Source organism: Babylonia areolata, chromosome 1, assembly GCF_041734735.1.
Source record: "Babylonia areolata isolate BAREFJ2019XMU chromosome 1, ASM4173473v1, whole genome shotgun sequence".
Classification (NCBI taxonomy): Eukaryota; Metazoa; Mollusca; class Gastropoda; order Neogastropoda; family Buccinidae; genus Babylonia; species Babylonia areolata.
The window spans coordinates 73553814-73575694 of NC_134876.1; the positions used below are offsets into that span (position 1 = coordinate 73553814).

At 42.0% G+C, this 21881-nt stretch overlaps 2 protein-coding genes across 3 annotated transcripts in view; one reads left to right on the forward strand and one right to left on the reverse strand.

Moving 5' to 3' along the window:
• LOC143287360 (delphilin-like) overlaps window positions 1-17352 on the reverse strand; it is a 91753-nt gene extending 74401 nt beyond the window's left edge. Inside the window, exon 1 of the mRNA XM_076595336.1 lies at window positions 17207-17352. The gene's annotated coding sequence lies outside the window, so the exon portion shown is untranslated. The remainder of the gene's footprint in view (window positions 1-17206) is intronic.
• LOC143287420 (uncharacterized) overlaps window positions 5046-21881 on the forward strand; it is a 36675-nt gene continuing 19839 nt past the window's right edge. For both annotated transcript variants that reach the window (XM_076595416.1, XM_076595409.1), the window contains exons 1-4: window positions 5046-6809; window positions 9208-9297; window positions 17238-17517; window positions 20766-20969. In XM_076595416.1, coding sequence (XP_076451531.1) covers window positions 9271-9297; window positions 17238-17517; window positions 20766-20969 — 511 coding nt within the window. In that variant the 5' untranslated portion in view covers window positions 5046-6809; window positions 9208-9270. The remainder of the gene's footprint in view (window positions 6810-9207; window positions 9298-17237; window positions 17518-20765; window positions 20970-21881) is intronic.

A 21881-nucleotide genomic window follows, 5' to 3' on the forward strand; every position in this document is an offset into this window, starting at 1 on the left:
ACAGGATGAGAACCGAGGAGCAGTGAGCCAGAAAGTTGGCCAGCTGCATGCTCATAGGGTTCGTAGGGGGAATGCCCTGAGCTGTACACCACCGCAACCATTTCTTCCAGCGAAAGTCATACAAAGTCTCCGTTCCCTGCCTCCTTGCTCTGGTGACTATGGAGAGGAGGTCAGAGGAGGCACACCCCTGGGTCAGCGCAGCCGACACAGAGGCTGACCGAGGGGTCGAGGACTTCAATGGTGATGCTGACAGTTCCGACCGCCCAGCAGCCATGCGTGCAGGTGGAGCAGTTGAGGATTGGAATGAGGAGTGCCTGAGCGAGGCTGCCTCAGCAGATGAGATTTGGTTTCAAGTTCCAGGGGTGGAACATGTGTCAGGGACTGAAAGTCCAGAAACCAGGTCTGGGCTGGCCATTTCAGTGCAATGAGGATCAGCTGCGGGCGTTCCAATCTGTCTTTCTGTATCACCTTGGACAGAATTGGAAAGGGAGGAAACGCGGAGGCAATCAGACTGCTCCAGTCTAGAGAGAGAGCATCCACTGCCCACGCTTCTGGGTTGGCAACCGAAGAGACATAAGTGGGAAGTCTCTTGTTGAACAAGGTCCACCATCGGTGGAAACCACTGTTCCCACACCCCCTGAAGGCTGTCCTTGTCCAGGGTGCACTCTGTGCGTATGACACTCTTGGACCTGCTGAGAGCATCTGCCAAGATGTTGGCTTTTCCTGCTATGTGTCTCGCTGAAAGTGCAATGCCCTTGCTGTGGCACCAACGGAGGAGAGCCTCGGTCCGCAGGGAGAGGTCTGCCGAGTGCGCTCCCCCCCATTTGTTCACATAACATGCAACTGTCGTCTTGTCCGTGAACAAGCGGATGGTCTTGCCAGTGGCCTCCCCCATGAAGTGCAGGAGAGCCCTGCGAACTGCCTCCAGTTCCAGAACATTGATGTGGCATAGGCGCTCATCCAGGGGACCAAGTCCCTGCTGCATGGAGTGAGTCCATGTGGGCTCCCCAGCCCAGGGAGGAGGCGTCTGTGAATAGTGCCACCTGAAGAGTAGGTGGGGCTATGGGCACCCCCTGTGTCCGAAGAGGGGTGATTAACCACTCTGATGTCACCTCGAGGAACCACTCGCCCAGACATATCTGGGTATCCCATGGCTGAGTGCTCTGGGACCGGTGTAACCTCAGTGCCCTCTGGAGAGGGCGCTTGCGAACCCTACCCAAGGGAATGAGAGGTGCCATGGACTCCATCATGCCCAGGAGGGAAGAAAGTGTCCGCGCTGTATCTTGTGAGGAGCGGCGCAAGTGGCTGAGGAGGCCTGCCAGACGGTCCCAGCGATCTGGCGTCAGAGAGACTATCATGGACCGCGTGTCGAATCTCATCCCTAAGAAGTCGAAGGACTGACTTGGGGACAGATCGCATTTCTCCTGGTCCATGAGGAAGCCCAGTTGGGAGCAAAGGTCTAGAAGTCTGGCCGTATGACTCTGGCACAGGGCCTGCGACTGGGCCAGGATAAGCCAGTCGTCCAGGTACACACAGAGACAAATGGATTCTGAGCGGACGATGGACACCAATTCCCGCACCACCTTGGTAAACAGGAAAGGGGCAAGGGACAGACCAAATGGGAGGGCCGGGAACTGGAACACCTTGTCCCTCCACACGAACCTCAGGTACCGACAGGATGCCGAATGGATGAGGATATGAAAATAAGCATCTTCCAGATCGATAGAGGTAGCCCAATCGCCTTGTTGGATGGTCTCCCGAATCTGTGCCTGTGTGTCCATCTTGAATTTAATTTTGGGGAGGAATCTGTTGAGGGGGGACAAGTCCAAAACTGGTCTCCACCCTCCCGAGACCTTTGGAATCACGAACAACCAGCCGTAAAAACCGGGGCCCGGGTCCGAGAGTTGAGATATCGCCCCTATGAGGAGTAGGTGCGATATCTCTTTCTCTAAGACGCTCTCCTGCTCCGTCGAGCTGGGCACCTAAGGAGGAGGATTGGATCTTAGAGGGGGGCGGTCCTCCGCCCAAGGCAGCATGTACCCCGACTCTAGCACCGACACAATCCCGTCGTTGAGTCCCAGAGCACGCCACTGATGTGCATGCCGAGACAAGTTTCCTACTTGGAGGGGCTGAACGACTGGCGGTGCTGAATCGGGGCCCAGTCATTGGGGGTGCTGCCTTCTGGCCTTGGGCATGGCCGGTCGGCTTGGACGGACATAAGGTGGTTTATTCCTCTGCCGCTGATTCTGCACACGCTGCTTTGACTTAGGCGGCGTGGTATATGTCTCTTCAAAGGCATAGAACCCTGGAGCCCCTGAGAGGTGTGGGCCAAATATGAGGCCACCTCCCTGTTTGTCTCTGCCCTGTGGCTGACAAAATGGGGCGCATACTGGCCGAAAAGGGAGTGCTGCTGTGCTGGGATGGACCGCAGGGCAGCCCTCTCCTCCACAGGAATGTTAGAGAGGCGGAGAATGGCATCACGCCACGCTAGCACAGTATTGAAGTGAAGGCTGGTAGCTGTGTCTGCAGCTGCCGTGAGACACGATGCTACCCTATTGCCAAAAGTGTTTAACCTCTGGTCGGTGAAGAGGCCAGGTGGGACAGAGGAAGGAGACCCCGTGTCCTGATTAACCAGACGCTGTTCCCACAGCTCACTGGCCCTGTGGAGGAATGCGTCGAAGAAGGTGTAAGCCGTGGAAACCTCGAGGAGGCAGTGGCGGGCCAATTTGTCCCACTCTGCTAACGTTTTAAAGGATAGGGTAGCTGAAGTGGGGAAGGTGGTGCGCTGTGAGACCAACATCCTGTCCTGTGCGGAGGGCTCTGCTTCGCTGTAGGCAGGGTGGTCCTGTGTGCACCAGGACCACACCCCTCCCTTGGAGGAATCTTTAAGGAACTTTCCCGGGGAAAAGGCGCCCGGGGCAGAGAGGGACTCCCTGCCTGGAGGAGGGATGGAAGCAGCACCCCTGACAGTGCGGGCTGGCTTATTAAGCCATTCCTGCACCATTTCTGGCACTCTGAGTCGCCTTGTGGTTCTGGAGTTAGAGTCACATGGCGTAAGGAGGGTCAAGGGTAACAAAGTAGCCTGAGGGACTGATTCGGCATACGTGACCCTATTGGGGAGGGTCAGTTCGAGCTCGGCAAAGTCCGAGTTTGGTTCAGGCTGGTCCCTAGGGAGGCACGGGCTCAATCTGTCCCCCCTGGGATGTGGGCGAAGAGTGCTCATCTGCTTGTTCGTCCTCATCCGAAGACAGGGGCTCCCACTCTTGTTCGCAGTCCATCCCCTGCTGGGTGCCATCCCAAGTGGATGTACCCACTGGGGCGTCCTGTGAGCTGTGGTCAGCCCAGCGGGTGAGCTGGGACGATCCCGAGCCGGGACCATGGCCGCCGCTGTTATGTCCTTGACACCTGAAGCGGGTGGGGAGCGTGTGGACCGTAGGTCCAACCATGCTTGGGATGGTGGGTGCCACACCTTTTCAGAGAGGGCGTCCCTGGATGCAAGAGGGACCCACAAGTGCTGTGAGGGGACAAACACCCACTCATCTCACTGTAGGACCGAGGGCTGGGTAGGTGGGAACCGCAGGCTCCCCCGGGCCGAGTAGGGCCCCTCAGCAGCCGTCGGTCCTGACAAGGAGGCCGTTGTGACCGTGGAGGTCACCTGTGGGTTGACAGAGGCCCGATTTGTGGACAGAGTGGCAATATTGGTCGAGGAGCTCAACCTGACCGACAAGAAGTCGATCCCACTTGTCGGGGCTGTGTGTGTCACCCTGTGAGATGTGCTGGGTTGGGTCCGGTGGGGAGCGGACAAGGGGTTGGCCCTTGGTACTCCCGGCAACTCAGCGTGCAGTACCAGTACAGGTAGAATGGGGGTAAACACCTGTGGGCACCAGCCATACTGTGACCCGAACCCCAAGGGTCACTGGCGCCTTGACCTCCATGAAGGGAAAAACCTGGCCAAGTCAGAGGGAGGTCAGGTCCGACTTGGGTGTCAGTCCCGCCCGAAGACGAGCGGGCTGACTGCCCGGAACCGCCTGACACGCGCGGGCCTCCCCCAGCAGGGGAGACCGGCCGGATAGCGGGAAGACCTGCAGAGCAGGTTGCCACGCGCCCCGAATCCCCTCCCGTGGGGAGACTGGGGTGGCTTGGCCCGGGGTGGGCAAAGTAGAGATCCCCCCCCTGGAACCAAATTTTTCTCCCCCCCCAAAAGGAGGTGGGGGAGGGGGGTCGACAGAGAAGGGAGGAGGGGGAACAACAATGGGGCCCGTGAGGGCCGTCTCCGAGTGGGGACCCGGGTAATGGCCGGGCGCGGCCTCCCCTTGGGAGTTCGCGCCTAGCTGCGAGTCCCCACCACCAGGAGAGGACTTGCCACTCCCCCTTCTCCCTGCCTCGCGCTGGGACACCTCGGGAGGCGACGCTCGTACCTCTTTTCCCCCGGTCCCCTTCATGACCGTTTTACTGGTACGAAAGTCGCCTCCGCGATCAGCGTCTAAAGACGCATCGCCGCGGTCCGTATCGGGAGGAATCATGAGCTCCGGGTCTGGGAGAGTCTCTTGCCGAGTCTCAGTCCCAGCATCATGATCCCTGCCTTCGTGGTATGGCACAGGAGGCATGGAACCCGCGCTTAGGCACCCAGCGAAAATCCGACCCCCAACAGAGAAAGGAAAGACAGGATCGACTTAGAGGTAGAAAAAAACGAACGAATCGAGGGTGCCGAGTCGAATCGAGTACACAGAATGTAAGAATACAATAAACACAAGCCGCATGCAGCAAAATAAGGCCAAATGAATACGCTTAATAGCCAAAAAAAGCGTAAGACGAGACAGAGCGTGAACCTGACAATATGGCGTGGAGAGCCTTGGCCAAAGGAATGATTCAGCGCTTATAGCTTTTAGAGGCGTTTGATTGGCTGAGAGCGGGCGGGCCCGTCTTTTCACTGTTAGCCGCGCGAAATTTGGCCAAGCAGAGCAAACCAATAGGCCTAGTTTGCATCAGTTTGCATGGTACAGTATATGACACCAAACTGGCCGTATGTGTGTGTGTGTGTGTGCACATGCGCACTTCAACATCTGTGTGATGAGACATACAATCCCCATTATTATAGGTACTGACTTGTCAATAAGAGGCAGTAGCCATTTACTGTCAGATTGACATTGTTGTATTGACTTGTCAAGCTGCAGCTGGAACTTTTCTTTTGTATTATGTATGATAGTCAGTCGATCCTGTCCGACAATGACCATTAGAACAGCAGAGAAGGCAACCGCTGTCCTGGCTATCTGGGCTAGAATTTGATTATAGTGGAGAGTGTCTTACATGAGTTTCATCCCCATTCTCTCCGCCAAGAGGGTTTTAGGACAGTCGGCGTTGGGATGGTTCCCAAAGGCCAACTAGTCCCCAAGGCTGTAGCACTTTGAGCCAGTGCAATCATGCTTCCTAGTTTGAGAGTCATAGCCTATCAAATAGACTAAGCTGTAAATGATTTCCCATTGCAATGGATAAACCATTGATCATACAGCTCTCACTTTGCTGCTGGCCAAACTGTAAGCTTATGTCATGGTTGAAGTTCAAATGCCGGCCTGGTCAACATTCATGGCACAGCAAACTGATCAATCACATGGTTTGGCAGCAGGTACAAGTTTAAACTGCAGTTAATGCATTGCCTAGCTGTCATATTAGGTGATCAAGCAATACACATAAAGAGCACACACAGTTAGGCATGTGCATGCACACACACATACAGACCCATGATTACCCACACTTCATCACTATGCCATGCACTACAAATTATGGAATGTTTGAGTGCATAATAAAATGAGAAAAGAAACCAATTATTCAACCTACTGTCTAACTGATAAATTGTAAGACACACAGATAGAGAAATAATTAATACATAGAGTGGCATTTGAACCAGTGCACACAGGAGCCTGATCTTGTGTTTCATGGACTGTGATTAATGGTTGTAAACATTGACTCTTCTTTTCAAAATAAGTCTTATTTCACAACCCACAGTTGTTTTCTTAATAGACTTTCTCCATTGTCAGATTTATAGACTCAGCAGTCATCTTTTGATAAATTGTCATACCTTTGTTTTGTTACAAACATTGTAAAGGCTGTATCAAGCTTTAGTATCATCAGTAAACATTTTATGAAGCAGTTTGCTATGTCTGGCATATCATCAACAAAGTAGATGGACTGGATTGATTCTAGCATGCTACTCTTGTGAACAGCGTTGGTAATACTGCGTTCTCTTCTTGTATAAAACCATACCTCCTTGAGAAACTGAGCTGAACGGAACTGATGATCAGGGCAATTTGTTTCTTTCTCTTTGTGTTCCATATTTCGTTTTTCTGTTATGATATCATTATTCTTTATTGGTATTAATATTATTATCATAATTATTGTTATTATTATCATCATTGTTGTTGTTGCCGCTGTTGCTGCTGTTTTGTTGGAGGTGTTAGTGTTGTCAGAAGCTGAGGATAATAAATATCCAGCTTGGCATCAGTTTTCAGCTTACACGGGAACAAGAAAACCTTGAACAACGATAGCTTTATGCAAATATCATAATCTAATTTTCATGTGTGCTGCATCTCACTAAAACCCGTTATGTTCTGACACCACAATCACGGCTCTTTAGCAGACGGAATGTGATGGCGTATACATCCGAGCAACGCACGTTTTCAGTGGCCGGAAAAGGTTCAATGGACGAATCAAATCTTTTGGAACAGTTTCGCGAAGGAAGTGAAGGATGCTCCACAGTATGGCAGTCGGTGAATGTTATTGACATTTGAGGTCAGAACAAACACACTGTCCAGGTAACTGATTGAAAACATGGCATTGTAAATAAGTGTTTCGGTGTCCAGATATGTATAAGCCCATCAAATTAAAATCTTTTTTCTTTCAAACAATGTGAAAAATAGAATGATATCATACTCGAGCTGGGATCATTCCAGGCCTAATTTCTGTTTAGTGTTATCCCTCTGAGTTGGACGCTGCTTCTTGTTTACTTGCTTCTTCGGTGTTAGTTTTATATAAAACGTTTTAAATGACAATAAACCGTATATCAAGACGCATAATAAGTCAGTCAGAAAATCGTCACGTTTACCTGCTTCAGTGTCTGTGTCACGTATACTGTCGTCGACAAGTCAGAGCAGTCACTCAGCACGAGTTTTGCAACTCGGCCCGGTAGTGGAGATGATTTGACAGTTGGATATATTTTCTTGGTGTTATAACAACATTCATGAATGGAATATCACGACTGATTCATCAGCAACTTGGTGTTATTCGTGTAATGGAAAGAAGAATTTTATACCTCGGAATAAAACTGAAATTGAAAAAGTGCAGGTGCTCCGGCAGATAAGTTACAGAAATGGGTTACTTAGTAAAATTTTACATGTGATGTATTGCCATTGAATCCATGGGCATTTTCTTTTAATTAAAAAGGCAGCTGTTTCAGCATCACACTTCCAGGCGCAATCAGAAAGGTTGGGTGTGATTCTAATGAATATTGGGCAGTATCCACAGTGTTTTCCCCCTCAACTGGCTCAAGACAGAAATTGTAGTGTTCACAACAAGGCATGGACATTAACTTAACGCCACCAGTCACACAGAGGAGTAGTCTAGGGAAAGAAATGTGGATATAGCAGAATATTGTTTCAATTTCCCAAGTATTGTAAACAAATGTGTAGACCTGCAAGTGCTAGTGCTGATCCATTTTAATGCACATTAGAGATAGCTATCATTCAATTTGTACCATTAATATGATTTGAAAAAGACATTTTTTGTGAAACTGAAGTCAAAGTAAGAAAAAGATAGGTCATGGAATGAAGTAGATGGGAGATCAATACCCAGTAAGTATTAATCATGACAGCTCTTGCAGTTAGCTGTCAACAGTATAATTACCCAAGCATTTTTAGAAACTAGCACTGACCCAGGAAGAGCATATAGTGAACATTTGCTTGTAGTGTCTGCATGTTATCAAAAATCTATGGGATTGAAGCATAGCTGTCTTATTATGTGTCATATGATTAACTATATGTTCCCACCCATAAGGTGATTGCCCACCCCCTCTCTCTCTCTCTCTTTCTCTCTAGTCTCTCTCTCTCTGTCTGTCTGTCTGTTAAGTTCTTTGACTCATTATGTGCAATCAACTTTTTTTCATGAAGACAAGACTGAAGAGCCAGTATTGGTCTACTGAATCTTTCTAACATTTAAGTTAATAAGTAAGTAAGTTTAGTCTATTAGATCAAGGGCCATTAGTCATGCTTGACAGGACTTGGGTTTTGTCTTCTGAATGAGTTTGTGTGTGTGTGTGTTTCTCTGTGTGTGTGTGTGTGTGCGCGCGCGTGTGTGTGTGTGTGATCTCTGTGCATCACAAGGAACACATTATTGCCAGAATGACAAATGTTTGTATGTTGATAGATACTTTATTTTTATCTTTATAAAACCTTTCAAAGTAAAATCACCAGTGACAAAAACGGAACATAAAATGTTACTAGATGAACACTATAAATTATCTTTACTGGCATACAATATCTCTGCTCTCAGAATAAATATCTTTGAAAGTTGCCATCCTGTTTCTTAATAACTAATTTATCAATTTTTCAGTTGACTATATATGGAAAAAAAGACCAACACAAAAAACAACACTCACACACATAAGTGACAACCGAACAATAACATAATTTCTATTATTTACTATATTATGATTTATATTAACCCATTGAAAGGAAAACTATTCATTATTAGAATTGTTTTGTCTTATGCACACACACACACACACATATATATATATATATATATATATAACACACACACACACACACACACACACATATATATATATATATATATATATATATATATATGTGTGTGTGTGTGTGTGTGTGTGATATATATATATATATATATATATATATATATATATATATATATATGTGTGTGTGTGTGTGCTGCTGTGTTGCCAGTCTTTTTAATCTCCTTTGAATCTCATTTCAAGGGAGACAATTTCATAATATGTCCTTGAAAAGATATGACAGCCAGCAAAAGATGTCAAGGGACAGAATGCAAAAAACAAAACAAAGCAAACAGCAATAACAACAACAAAGGAGCAGACAGATAAATGACAGAAAATAACGAACATATTAAAATTGTCATACAATCTGACATTGAATTAGAAATGAATGATTTTATCTTTCAAAACTCTGCCTCCAGATGTGAACAAGAACCACTTGCATTCTGTCTGAAGAGTATTGAGACAAGATTTTAATCAAATTAATGCCATCACCTTCATTGATTCTACAGGTAAGAAGTATTTTATATTTTTAATTACAGTATCAGGATTCAGTGTGTGTGTAAAGGGTAGTAGGGTGTGTAATGATCATGATTCATCATTTTGTTTTTATTTTTCTCTTTGCTCTTGATGAAATTAAAAATATATATATATATATCATGAATTGTGCATGCAACATCGGTATATATATTTTTTTGTTTTTTAAAAAAGCCTTTGTTTTGCTGGAAGATGGAACTATATCGCATACTGTAATATTAGTTATGTACGTGCTTGAGTCAGACCAGTTTTAGTATACATTATAGTATACTTTCATGGTAAATCATTTTACCATTGCTTACAGTAATTGTAATGGGACACAGTTCTATTGCAAAAAGACAGCATAATGTGCACTTCTCTGTTGACAAATTTTGACACTGTGAACCTCCAGGAGTTCTGCTGAGATTTCAGTTCATGTGACTGTAGATAATTAATTTTTGTGTGTGGTTACCATCATTCTCTAATTCATAATCTGTTTTTTGGTCCAAGCAATACATAACGTTAATTTGGCACACAACATAATTGAATACTCTTTATAAGTTTATTGGTTTTAATTTTACTTAGAAAACTTATACTAGGAACACATATATGTATATACAAATACACACACATGAAAAATGCACACACACACACACAACACACACACACACATACACACACATTATATGGACACACATACACACACACACACACACACACACACACACACACACACACACACATTGTCACATATATGCAGACACATGCTTACACACACACACACACACACACACACACACACACACACACACACACACACACACACACACAGAGGGTTTGTCACGTACATGCAGACATATGCTTAAACACACACACAGACACACACAGATATACACACACACACACACACACGCACACACACACATATGCATGCGTGTGTGTGCATACATATGCACACGTGCGCACACACGCACATGCACACACACACACACATACATACACACACAAACAAACAAAAGCAACAACAAAACACAACACAACACAGTACAAGTTCTACAACACACTTGTATGTGCTGTGGCTGTGTTGGTGGAGGGGAATGAAGGTGAGAAGAGAGCCAGAGACTGAGAGAGACACACACTAAACCCAGACAAAGCATTAAAAAAATGTATATATGCAAAGAAGTTGTCCCTGGATAGAAAATACATAGACAAAAGATTATTGCATGAATCGAATGGGTCTCTGTCTGTCTGGTCTCTCTCTCTCTCTTGTCTCTCTCTCTGCCCCCCTTCCTCTCTCTCTGTCTCTATTTTGCTTCTGTTTTTTTTTGTTCCCAGTTTTCTGCTCTTTGGGTGTGTTTGTTTTTCCGAAAGAAGTGAGCCATGTATAACCTTACAAAATATATTAATTAAAGTTTATAAGATTTTAAAAGGAAGGAGAAATGTTTGCCAAACTGAGGCTCCCAACAAAACCAACCAAGCAAACAAGTACTAATTTTTTTTTATTTTTTATGTCAGTCTTATAAATGCCAGCAGCTCTGAACTTCTTATACTACAAGTCATACACATGTATACATGTATACTGCTAAGGTAAACCTTGTCAGCAACTGGGAAGTTCACAAGATGAAGTCAGAGTCAAAAGTAGCTATATTTTTCCCAAAAGGGACAATTACAAGACAGCCATGTGATGGAGCTGCAGGCATGAAAAGTATAATAATTAAAAATAAAAAAAAGTTATGGGTCAGCATCGTGTAGATCTATTTATATGAGATTCATACATCTAATTATAGTAAAAATGATTGATAGCTGGAAAGTTACATCACCAGAATTGATAATACCATTACATGTTATGTATTCAACATGGGACCAGTCATTACTGATTAGACCAGTGAAATCATTTGTGTCAGTTTCACTGTCACTCTCTATTTCTCTCTTTGTCTGGCTCTATTTCTCTTTCGGTCTCTGTCTCTGTCTCTCTCTCTGTCTCTGTCTCTGATTCTAATTAAACTTTTTATATTACTCCAAAAATAACAACAGGCAAAGTGAAGTTTAATCCTGAATTTGAGATGTGATCAGGATTCAGCTGCATATATATGCGATACACTGAATTTTCCTAGTTTTTTGTGGGTGGTTGTTGCTTCCCCCCCCCCCCCCACCCCCCTCTTCCATATCTATGTGACCTGTGTGGCTATTTGACACATTTAAATTGACTGTGCATTCACAGCTCTCATACAACATCCCATTTTTCTGATCACATCTGTGTAAGCAAGATTAAACTTAAGTTCAGGTTTGTACCCTAAATGTTTGCTTGTTTTGTTTTGTTTTGTGTTCGTGGGCTGCAACTCCCACATTCACTCGTATGTATACGAGTGGGCTTTTACGTGTATGACCGTTTTTACCCCGCCATGAAGGCAGCCATACTCCGTTTTTGGGGGTGTACCCTAAATGAAAATGATGCAAACACTAGTCCCGAAAATCAATAACAAGCTTAATGTCAGTTTGTTATTGATTTTGGACATGCGTTTTTTTCATTCTTATTCAGGGTCTCCAAACTTTTGATTACATGATCATGAATACGGTTACAAAAAGCCAGTCTGAAGGAACTGAACATATGAAGAGTGCTTACAAAAAGAGAAAAGGAAAAAAAGAAGAAAAAGCATCAGATTTAAAGATACATACATTTCCCCTCTTTTGCTATTCCCTGGGATTCTAACGCTCCACTGTTCACAGTCCTTTTATTGTTGCAGAATGAATGTTGGAAAAGACACTTAAAGTTTAGCACGACTAGTAGTACATGTGATACTGAATCAGAGATCAAATTGCTTCCTATATGAATTGGATCATTGTTCTTTATCAGTCGTGAGTGACAGAAATGTCTTGACGTAATTCAGCAGGTGTGGCTTAGTTGATCCTGCATTGTCCAAGAAAAACATAAAATTGTTCTTTATTGAATGAAGGACAGAGATGACAGGACTGGCTGAGAAGCGTCACGTAGGACTGGAAGATTCCCTTCCTTTGAACGTCATAGCTCCTTTCCCAGCATGCACATTAATGAAAGGTGGTTTCTTTCATGAATGATCTGACGCCAGTGGTGAGTCAGTCATGGCTGGCTGTCAAAGTTTTTTCCCTGTTTCTTAGTTGTGTGTGGATTCCTGTACTGCTTACTTGCTCTGCTGGGGATGATGAAATGCCAAAAGGTATTTTCTAAATGTGTTCTGCACTGTGTGTATTTTTATTCAAAGCATTTGCTATCTTCTCATTGATGATGTTGAATATATAACTGACAGTTATGTGGTTGAGATGTGTAGTGCAGCTGCTGCAGAAGCAGTTCATTGAGTGCACCAAAGGTTTATATTATAATGAAATGCAGACTGGTTATCGCAAAGATTAATGTGCTGACACGTGTGTTTAGCCAGCAGGCTGTCTTATTTTGATATGTATTTTGACATTTAAGTCATACACACTGAACGAGATCTTGGATAACTGTGAAAGTGATATTGATTTCTGCTTCTTGTTTTCAGTTTGATGAGTGTGTTTGCAGTTTATGTCACCTTTTATGTACTTTGTTGGAAAACTAGCTAGGTATTGTATGATTAAGATTCTAAAAGGTCGATCATTTTAGAAACTGGTTTGAAAATGAATATTAACAACTGCAGTAAAACAGTTATTTCAAAAAAGCTTATCAAAGTATTCTTTGTCGGTTTGTGGGATTAAGAATGAGAACCTATCAGCAGTTAAAATGACCACACAAATGGTATCAGGAATATCGTTTAGCATCTTCTTGGATGACTTCTTGGAAATATATACTTTCTTCTTCCTATTATATGACTGACACGGATTGCTGCAAGTATTTCTAGAACCCACCAAACCCAGATATGATTATTTAATCTATAATGTGTGTGTTTGATTTCTTCTTGTGTATGTATACACACAGACTGACTGACTTTCTTTGCATTTTGCAAAGCATATCACCAAATCTGTTGATGTGCAAGATACATAGATACATTTACAATTTACACCCTTTGAACCAAAGAATCTCAGAAAGTCCCTGTTCTCAAGCTACCAAACTATTGCATCCATCACAATTTACATGAATTATACTGTGCCATCAGTCTCTCCCAGGTGTCATGAGCCATCAGTCTCTGTTCTATCAATATCTATCTCCTATTATGATAGTTTTGTGCTCTGTTCTCTAGAATCTTTGGACAGTTTATCATACCCATTTTCCTTTTGCTGTCTGTCAAAATAATCTTTGTGAGTGCCATCTCTATCATATTCGCTATTTGTTCACACTCAGTGAATATTGTGTTGTGCTGGGGAAAATAAGAACCTGTAAATATGTAATGATTTTGATTAATTGAATATATTACAAAACATTAATTAATTGGAAGAATATTTGTGTTAATGGTTTTTCTACTCAGATCATTATTATTTACATATATTTAATATAAATGTATAATATATATATATATTAATACACACACACACACACACACACACACACACACACACACACACACACACACACACACACACACACACACACACACACACACACACACACACACACACACACACACACACACACACACACACACACATGACTCTTGAATCACTTCTTGCCTACCCAAAGCTTTTTTTAAAGTAAGTTTATTCAATACATATTTTCTTTGTGGAAAAAAATAAACTGAGTGATAGCCAAATAATTTCGCTAACTGCCTGATAAGACCATGGACAGGTTGATAAAATAAATCTTATGTATACATATGTGAGTGGTGTGTGTGTGTGTGTGTGAGTGTGTGTGTGTGTGTGTGTGTGTGTGTGTGTGTATGTTACACTTACTTTGTGTGTGTGTGTGTGTGTGTACATGTTGTGTGTGTGTGTGTGTGTGTGTGTACATGTTGTGTGTGTGTACATGTGTGAGTTGTGCATGTGTTGTTTGTTGTTGTTTGTTGTTGTTTTTTGTGTGTGTGCAAACTAGATGAGAGAGAAAAAGCGATTCAAGTCTCCAATAATTTACTGACAAAAGCATTTGCTCATATCAAATATGGATATTAACAAAATATACTTTCTCCTGATGAAGAAAAAAATGAAATCCTATATATATTGGGAAATAAGTAAAGGTGGGAGGGGGTGGGGGAGGGGGGGCGGTGGTTGGGGAGAGAAGAAAGAGGGAGAGAGAGGGAATGTGTACTAATGTGTGTGTGTAGTGTACATTGATGTGTATATGTGTGAGAAAAAGAAAGAAATTTTAACCTTGTGTCTTGGTCAGGTGTAAAGAGGGCATGTCTAAGGTGTAAAGAGAACCATTTGTTTGAATTTGATTGACTGTAATATTGCAGACTGTAATATTCTCCGTCTAAATGGATTTGTATTTGTTCAGTGCATAATGGTAAAACTCCTGATACGGATCTGCATCAGTAACATGGTAGGCAGATATATATACAGTTCAACACTTAACTCCACAATGTCAGTATTGTCTGTGGTAGATCTCTGACCATGGCTCCTACCAGTGTCATTGGCTTCTTGCCCATCAACTTATGCAAATTATATGATTGTGTTACTGGCCTGCTGCCTCAATAATTTATGCTAATATTATTTTTGTTGGCCTAAACACCAATGTTTTTGGGCATGCACAGGACAACTGTGTTTAAACAGGTTTGGGGGTGGAGGGGATTGGGGGGTTTGAGGTCATAGTGGAGGTGGCCTGCAAAGTTATGTGTGTGTGAGCATGTACACCTCTTAACAGCTTTGACATCACAGACTGGAGCAGAAAGCATGCTGACGAGTATTGTATCTGTTAAATAGTTCTGGGTGCATGCATTGGTGCATGTGTAGTTGTGTACACACAGATTAATTTGTATTGGTTCTGTACTCTGCGCCATGTAGAGATAAACATACAACAGCTGTTCTTGTGAGAGAAATGCCACTGGAAGTGATCCAGAATTCAGGATCTGTGTCACCAACGGTGGATAAACATTAGAAAGTCACATTTTGTTGACATATGTATTGGAGTGGGATTATTACCTTTTTATTTTGTCATGTCTTTTTCAAAATTGTGTTTGTGTAGTTCTGTGTGAGTAAAATAATGAAAGGAAAAAAAACTGTTATTCTGATCTGATCATGGCAAAAAGTGACTTTTACTTTGAACTTTTCTATGTAGGTCATTCAAGTCTGTCAGAATTGTTGAAAGCTTATTGATTCACATATATTCAAAGAGAGTCTATGTGAGTGTCTCTCTCTCTCTCTGTCTGTCTGTCTGTCTCTCTCTCTTTCATATTGCACTTTTATATTATTATATTTATATACATTTTTGTCATTGCATTATGATTATGTACCTGTAAATGTTAACTGTGCATTTGAGTGTATTTGAATGTCATGTATGTACTTCTGTAACCTTTTGATATCCTGTGAGTATTTTGATTTCATTTCTCTTTGCCCTGAGGGTTAGATGTAAAAAAGCTTGTGCATGCTTATTCCACTTCCCTCATTAAAACAAGTTTGTTCGTTCTTATGTCCGTGTCATCAGTCAAGTGGATCAATTAGAAGATAACTTTCTTAATTGTATCTCCTGCCAATTTGATTTTTGTCATTGTTATAATTATTCTTATTTTATTTTACTTGAAACTATGAAAGCATGGAATTAAATCAAAACTAAAGTGCAAATGGGAATTAAGTTCAATTCTTATAAACTGAAGCACTTTATATAAGAATGAAATTAGAAATATAGTCTGTCTTTCAATGCCATGAACAAGTCTGCAATTATTGTGTGATAAATTTATGTTATGTCCTTTTTTTCTGCTTTTTTTTTAAAAAAAAAGTAACCTAGCTATACATATAATATTAAGTTGCTGATGATGGGAATGAATCAGTGTAGTGTTGATAAGTGGCAAATACTTTTTTTTTTTTCTAGATTTATTTGCGAATTACATTTGAGAACAAATGCAGTTTTAGTTGAATTTTGAATGTCCTTGTGACAGACTTTCACATGACTTATTCAAATGTGGTATGTGCAAGTACGCGCGCATGTGTGTGTGCTTTATGCTGGTGATCTTCAACGGACTCTAAAAGCTCTCTCCCTTTAGCTGTGGTGCACAGGCACATAAAAATGCTGTTTCTTTTCAGTAATCTTATAAATATTCCACTTCAGTAGTTCAGACACCCAGCTGTCACCATAAATCTTCTAAACTAGGCAGTGGTTCTGTATCCCTCAAGTTCAGTTAAGCAGTGAAACAGTATGCGACTTTTAGATTTGCCTTTAGCAGTGATATTGTGTTTAACTGAAATGATTTTCAGCTTTGTCTTGGATAGGGACATTGATGTTCTTTGTTTTATTGAAATATGGCTCAGTTCCTTTCTTCAGTTGTATTGTGAACAGTGTCATGATTGACAGGAAAATGACTCAGTCTCTTTTGTGATGAAGCTAAATGCATTTATTTCACATCTTGTGGCAACACAACCTGCTCAAGTCCCATTGTATGTTGCATACTGACCTGCACCAATGACTTTCCTTTCATCCAGTCTTCCTTTTTTAGATCTTCTCTCTGGACCATTGTGTACCCAAAATGACAAAATAAATTTTCTGATGGTCTTTTTTTCTCTCTCTCTTTTTAAATTTTTTTTTATATTTCTGTTATATTTTATAACTAATGCTTTATATAGCACCTGTTCTTTAGAGTAGTGCTCATATTCTGACTTTAGTGTCTGTCATTGTGATTCGGTACCCCTTTCAAACATACTTTTAAATCTCATGTTTTTTCACAATTGCATTTCTGTTCTAGCGATTGAAGTGGTGTTCCTGATGTAGAGAAAGGGAATGTGTGTGTGCATGTGCACACATCTGAATATATCTGCACATGCATGTGTGCCCCACTGTCTTTGGTCCTGGCAGCATCCCAGGTAGATTACCTCAAGAAGTTGATGTGTGTGTGTTGCCCAGGTGTCCAGCAGTTCCCCGCTGTATCCACTGGCCAGTGTACAGACAGACCTTGCAGGCGCTGCAGAGGTAGGAGTTGTGCCATGGTGCAGCTCGCAAGCTAGCAAGCTGGCTGACCTTCCAGAAAACAGCCCCAGCCCCCATGCTGTCGGCACCAGCGCGACCGCCGTGGAAGCTCCCGCCCGCCCCGTCTCTTTACCAGTGGCCGCTCCTGCTGCTGATCCCATAGCTTCTGACCGCGTCCATCCTTCCGGCAACACCCGTGACATTGGAATCATCACTGGTACGTTGTCAGGGCTGGAACAAAGAGTGTGGAACCATCAGTAACTGTACACATTGATTTTTAGTTTTATCTTGCAGATTTTTTCTCCTTTTAAGAAATAAAGAAATGAAACTTACACTCATACATAAAATACCTTCTGGCAGCTAGTTCGCTTAAGAAAAGAAAATCCAATTTTCGTACAACAGGCCTGTGGAAGATGAAAACGTTTTATTTGCCAGCAACGCCATTATGATTATAACTTCAAAATCATTTGTGCTTGAAAAAGATTTATGAACCTGACAATATTATCCCTGAAATTTCTACAGCGTTTATTCCATATCAGTTTCTGATCTGTTCACACCCATTCTGTTTCTATTAACCGAAATGTACATGATGATAACACGACTATCTTCATGAATTTATCAGAGGATGCTCATCAACAAGAGGACACTAGGGCAGGGTGGGGAGTTTGGTGGTGGGTGAGTTCAGTGTTCATGCCTAGTCACATGCATGTGTGATCAAAACCAACAATACAAGTCTGGTGCGATGTTTCAATAATATGTTATGTCTAATGAGTTCAAGACCTGCTTCTGTTTCATTATCCACAAGTACCCAAGCCCATCGTTTACAGTGACTTGTCTGTCCATATGTACCCTCAGACACCCCTGCTATTTCATCCATTGAAAAAATGTTAAAAAGGAGTAGACAAACCTTTTTGTGTGTTCAACCAGTTGGAGAAAGCCTTCAAAAACAGAAGAGCTACATTTGATGATTGTAAGACCTGTTATCTGTACAATACACAACGTTGAGCTAGTCACTTCGCAGTTAGTTGTACCGACCCAAACAATAAATGTAACACAAATGGTACTGCATGTGACTAGTGGACAGAGTTGAAGCACTTGTGAAAAACAATTATGATCTTTTATTTAGCTGATTGCAACATTGTTAGCTTGATTGCAACATTGTTAGCTTCTTGACAGACCAGTGGTTTGGGGGGGATATGTGTGGGAAGGGAGGGGTGGAGGGATGATACTGGCCAAAAGAACTGTCGGATAATGTGTTATCTTCAGTTCACAGATATGCTCATAGACTGGACAAATGCTGACTTTTTAGTTGTCATTTAACATCATGTTTGCTTTTCAAAATTTGATTACCACCCAATGTTTGGAATGGTAGTGTGCATGCTAGACAAAACTGATTCAAAGCCGACTTTCAGTATCGACTTTAAAAAAAGGGAAGCAACCCAAGTTAGTGCATAATGCTCTCTTGAATGTTTTAAAATGGATTATGTCCCTTTTATTCTCCAAACCCATTGAGAGAATGTAAAGTACCATACATTTCCCTTTTTACTGCTGTGTTTCCCATAAAGATAAAATGTAAGGATCCCAGGGACCCTCTATGTAAATTTTGGGGGTCCGTCCAGGATTTGTAAGGGTCCTCCATGTTAAATTATAAATAACATCAACAGTCCCACACGCGTACAAAAAACAAACACAAGGACAATGCCTTATCAAGCTGAAGACTTTTCTTGCTCAGTCAGCCTGTTCTTGGTTTCCATTACGTGAACAATCATTTTATCCCATTGTGAACTATCACTTTATCTCAGCCACCACATAAGTCACTTTGTTCAAATAGGAATTTTATCAACTTCACTGTCACTTGCTTTCACTCAGGCAGCCTCTCCGCTGTCAAGAAGTGACAAGATAAAACACAATATAAGCAAAATCATGTGACCCCATAAAGCAAATAACTAAAATTCTACACTTGGACATTAGAAATGCTCTCCTGCAATCAAAAATACATAATTTATCCCTAAAAAGTAATCAGACGCACAGTGAATCACTGGATTGATTATATCTAAAAACAGAGAGAGAGAGTGAGTTTATATGTGCATCACTGCATGCATGTGTATTCAGTGCAAGCCTGTGTGTGTGTGTGTGTGTGTGTGTGTGTGAGTGTGTGTGTGTGTGTTTAAAATGCAACTCTGTATGTATAAGACAGAGAGATATAGCCAGTGTGTGTCTGTGTGCGCAGGTGAGCATGTGTTTTCAACAGTGGCGGCTGTGATAACTGCAACCAATATTTTTGCTGTATCATCGGCTGATGTACATTATTTGCTACAAAGACTTTAGTTGTGTTGCACTTCAGTGCTCAGTACAAAGTGACTGTTGCAAACAAGCCACTAGACAGAAATGGAGTGTGTGTGTGTGTGTGTGTGTGTGTGTGAGTGGTGTGTATTAGTGCGCGAGTTGTATGTGAATGCGCGTGCACGCAAGTGTACGAGAGGGATATGTGTGTGCACGGATGTGCGTTTTTCTGTGTGTCTGTGTGTGTGTATGTGTGTGAATGTTTGGTGTCTGTGTGTCATTGTGACTGTGTGTCGGCAGTGATGTTAAAGTGTATGTGTATGTGTGCATGCGTGCATGTGTGTGCATGATGAAAAACAACGGCAGAATTGATATGTACCAATGCCCAAATGAGGAACAGAATTTGTACCCACGTTTGAACAAAACATACTAAATGGAGGTAAAGCAAATGAATCTCCAGTACTCAAACAATAGATTCCTGATTTAAAGCCAGAATACTCACTGCAGCCATGAAGTGTATTGCCGCACTATCGACTGACATAATCTCAGCAACATGCCAAAAAAGTATTTACGTCAAATGCAACGAAAATTTATATTCAGGGAAAGATGTGTGCGGCGCTTCTTGGTTTCCACCAGTGCAGTGTGTGAGTGTGTTGGGAGCTTAAGTGCCGTGGTCTGGGGGCTTGAATTGAAAAAACAACAGACAAATTGTATGGACAATTTGTACCGGGCAAGTCTGCAAAAGTTGTCCGACGCATGCAGAAAAAATAAAGGACACAACTTCAGCTTCAAGCACTTGGTATCATCTGCTCAGCAGTGATTTCGTTACTGTTGAGTCAGCGGCCTCACAGATTGATTGAGAAATAAAAATTTGTCAGGAAAGTCGTGTGCATCCTTAGGACGTACAGTACTGAAAAATGGGGTTCCTATTCAGATTTCTGTGCATTAAGGATGCTATAGTGCATTATGGGAAAAACTGTAACTGTCTGATCTGACAATCCCAACACAGTTTTAATGATTTCAAATTTAAGAATTCAATATAGCAATCAGACACTTTAAGGGGTCACCAAATTTGAAAACAAAATATTTTTTCAGTATTAATTGGTGTGTTGTGTTTTGAGTATTTTGATCAAGATGGTTTAAACATAATTTTGTTAAGATCTCTATCCCTTATCCTTTCAGATCTGTGTAACGATGAAGATCCTGATGAAGTGGAGATCCTGACTCTGATCCATGAACAGATACCTCGGTATCGCCTTCGCTCCGATTCCTTTGCCAACTTTGGCTGCTACAGTCACCAAGACTGGGTCCAGACCCCAGTCATCAACCTTGACACCGATCTCGAGCTCACTGAAGAACAAATCACAGAGACCCTCAAGTATTTCAGTGAGTACTTCTTTGTCATTGCTCTAAAATTGTGTGTGTGTGTGTGTGCATACACGTTTGGTTTTTACTTTATTATAAAACCTTGAAGTCTGAAAGATTTTCCAGTACAGTGGTACCAGTAGACTTTGATAAAATTGCATTACTGAAAAACTCTTTCTCAGTTTCACACTAGCACAAATTTGCTCAGTTGTGCATTAAAACAGAAAATCTCAATCCTTGTTTTGGGGTGTTTTTTGTTTATAAAGTTGAACATATTTAAGATGGAGTTGATGAACTGTTTGTGTCAGTTCATTTTGAAAAACAGCTAGCAAACCCACCATCTATGTGGCAGTTGTATTGTAGATAAAATTTTAACAAGGGCGAGAGGAGAAGGGTAAGATAATCTGATAAGGGAGTAAATATAAATGTATTGGGCACAGAGAGAGAGACAGAGAGAGAGTTGTCAGCGTTGTCTGAGATTATCAGAGAAGGAAACTTAGTTCATCTGTAGAGCATGGTTGTTCGTAAGTGCTCTGTTTATCTTATTTTTATTCTCTTAGAATATTTTATCTTATGTTATTTAACCAAGAAATATGACATCTGATTATTTAGATTAAGAAATATTGGGGTAAGTGCTCTGTTTATCTTATTTTTACTCTCTTAGAATATTTTATATTTTATTTAACCAAGAAATGTGACATTTGATTATTTAGATTAAGAAATATTGGGGTAAGTGCTCTGTTTATCTTATTTTACACACTTAGAATATTTTATATTATGTTATTTAACCAAGGAATATGACATTTGATTATTTAGATTAAGAAATATTGGGGTTTGGGTGGTGTTTTTTTTGGTGTTTTTTTGTGTTGTTTTTTTTTTGTTTTGTTTTTCATTTTGAGACTTTTTTCTTTTTGCTCATCCTCACCTGTAACA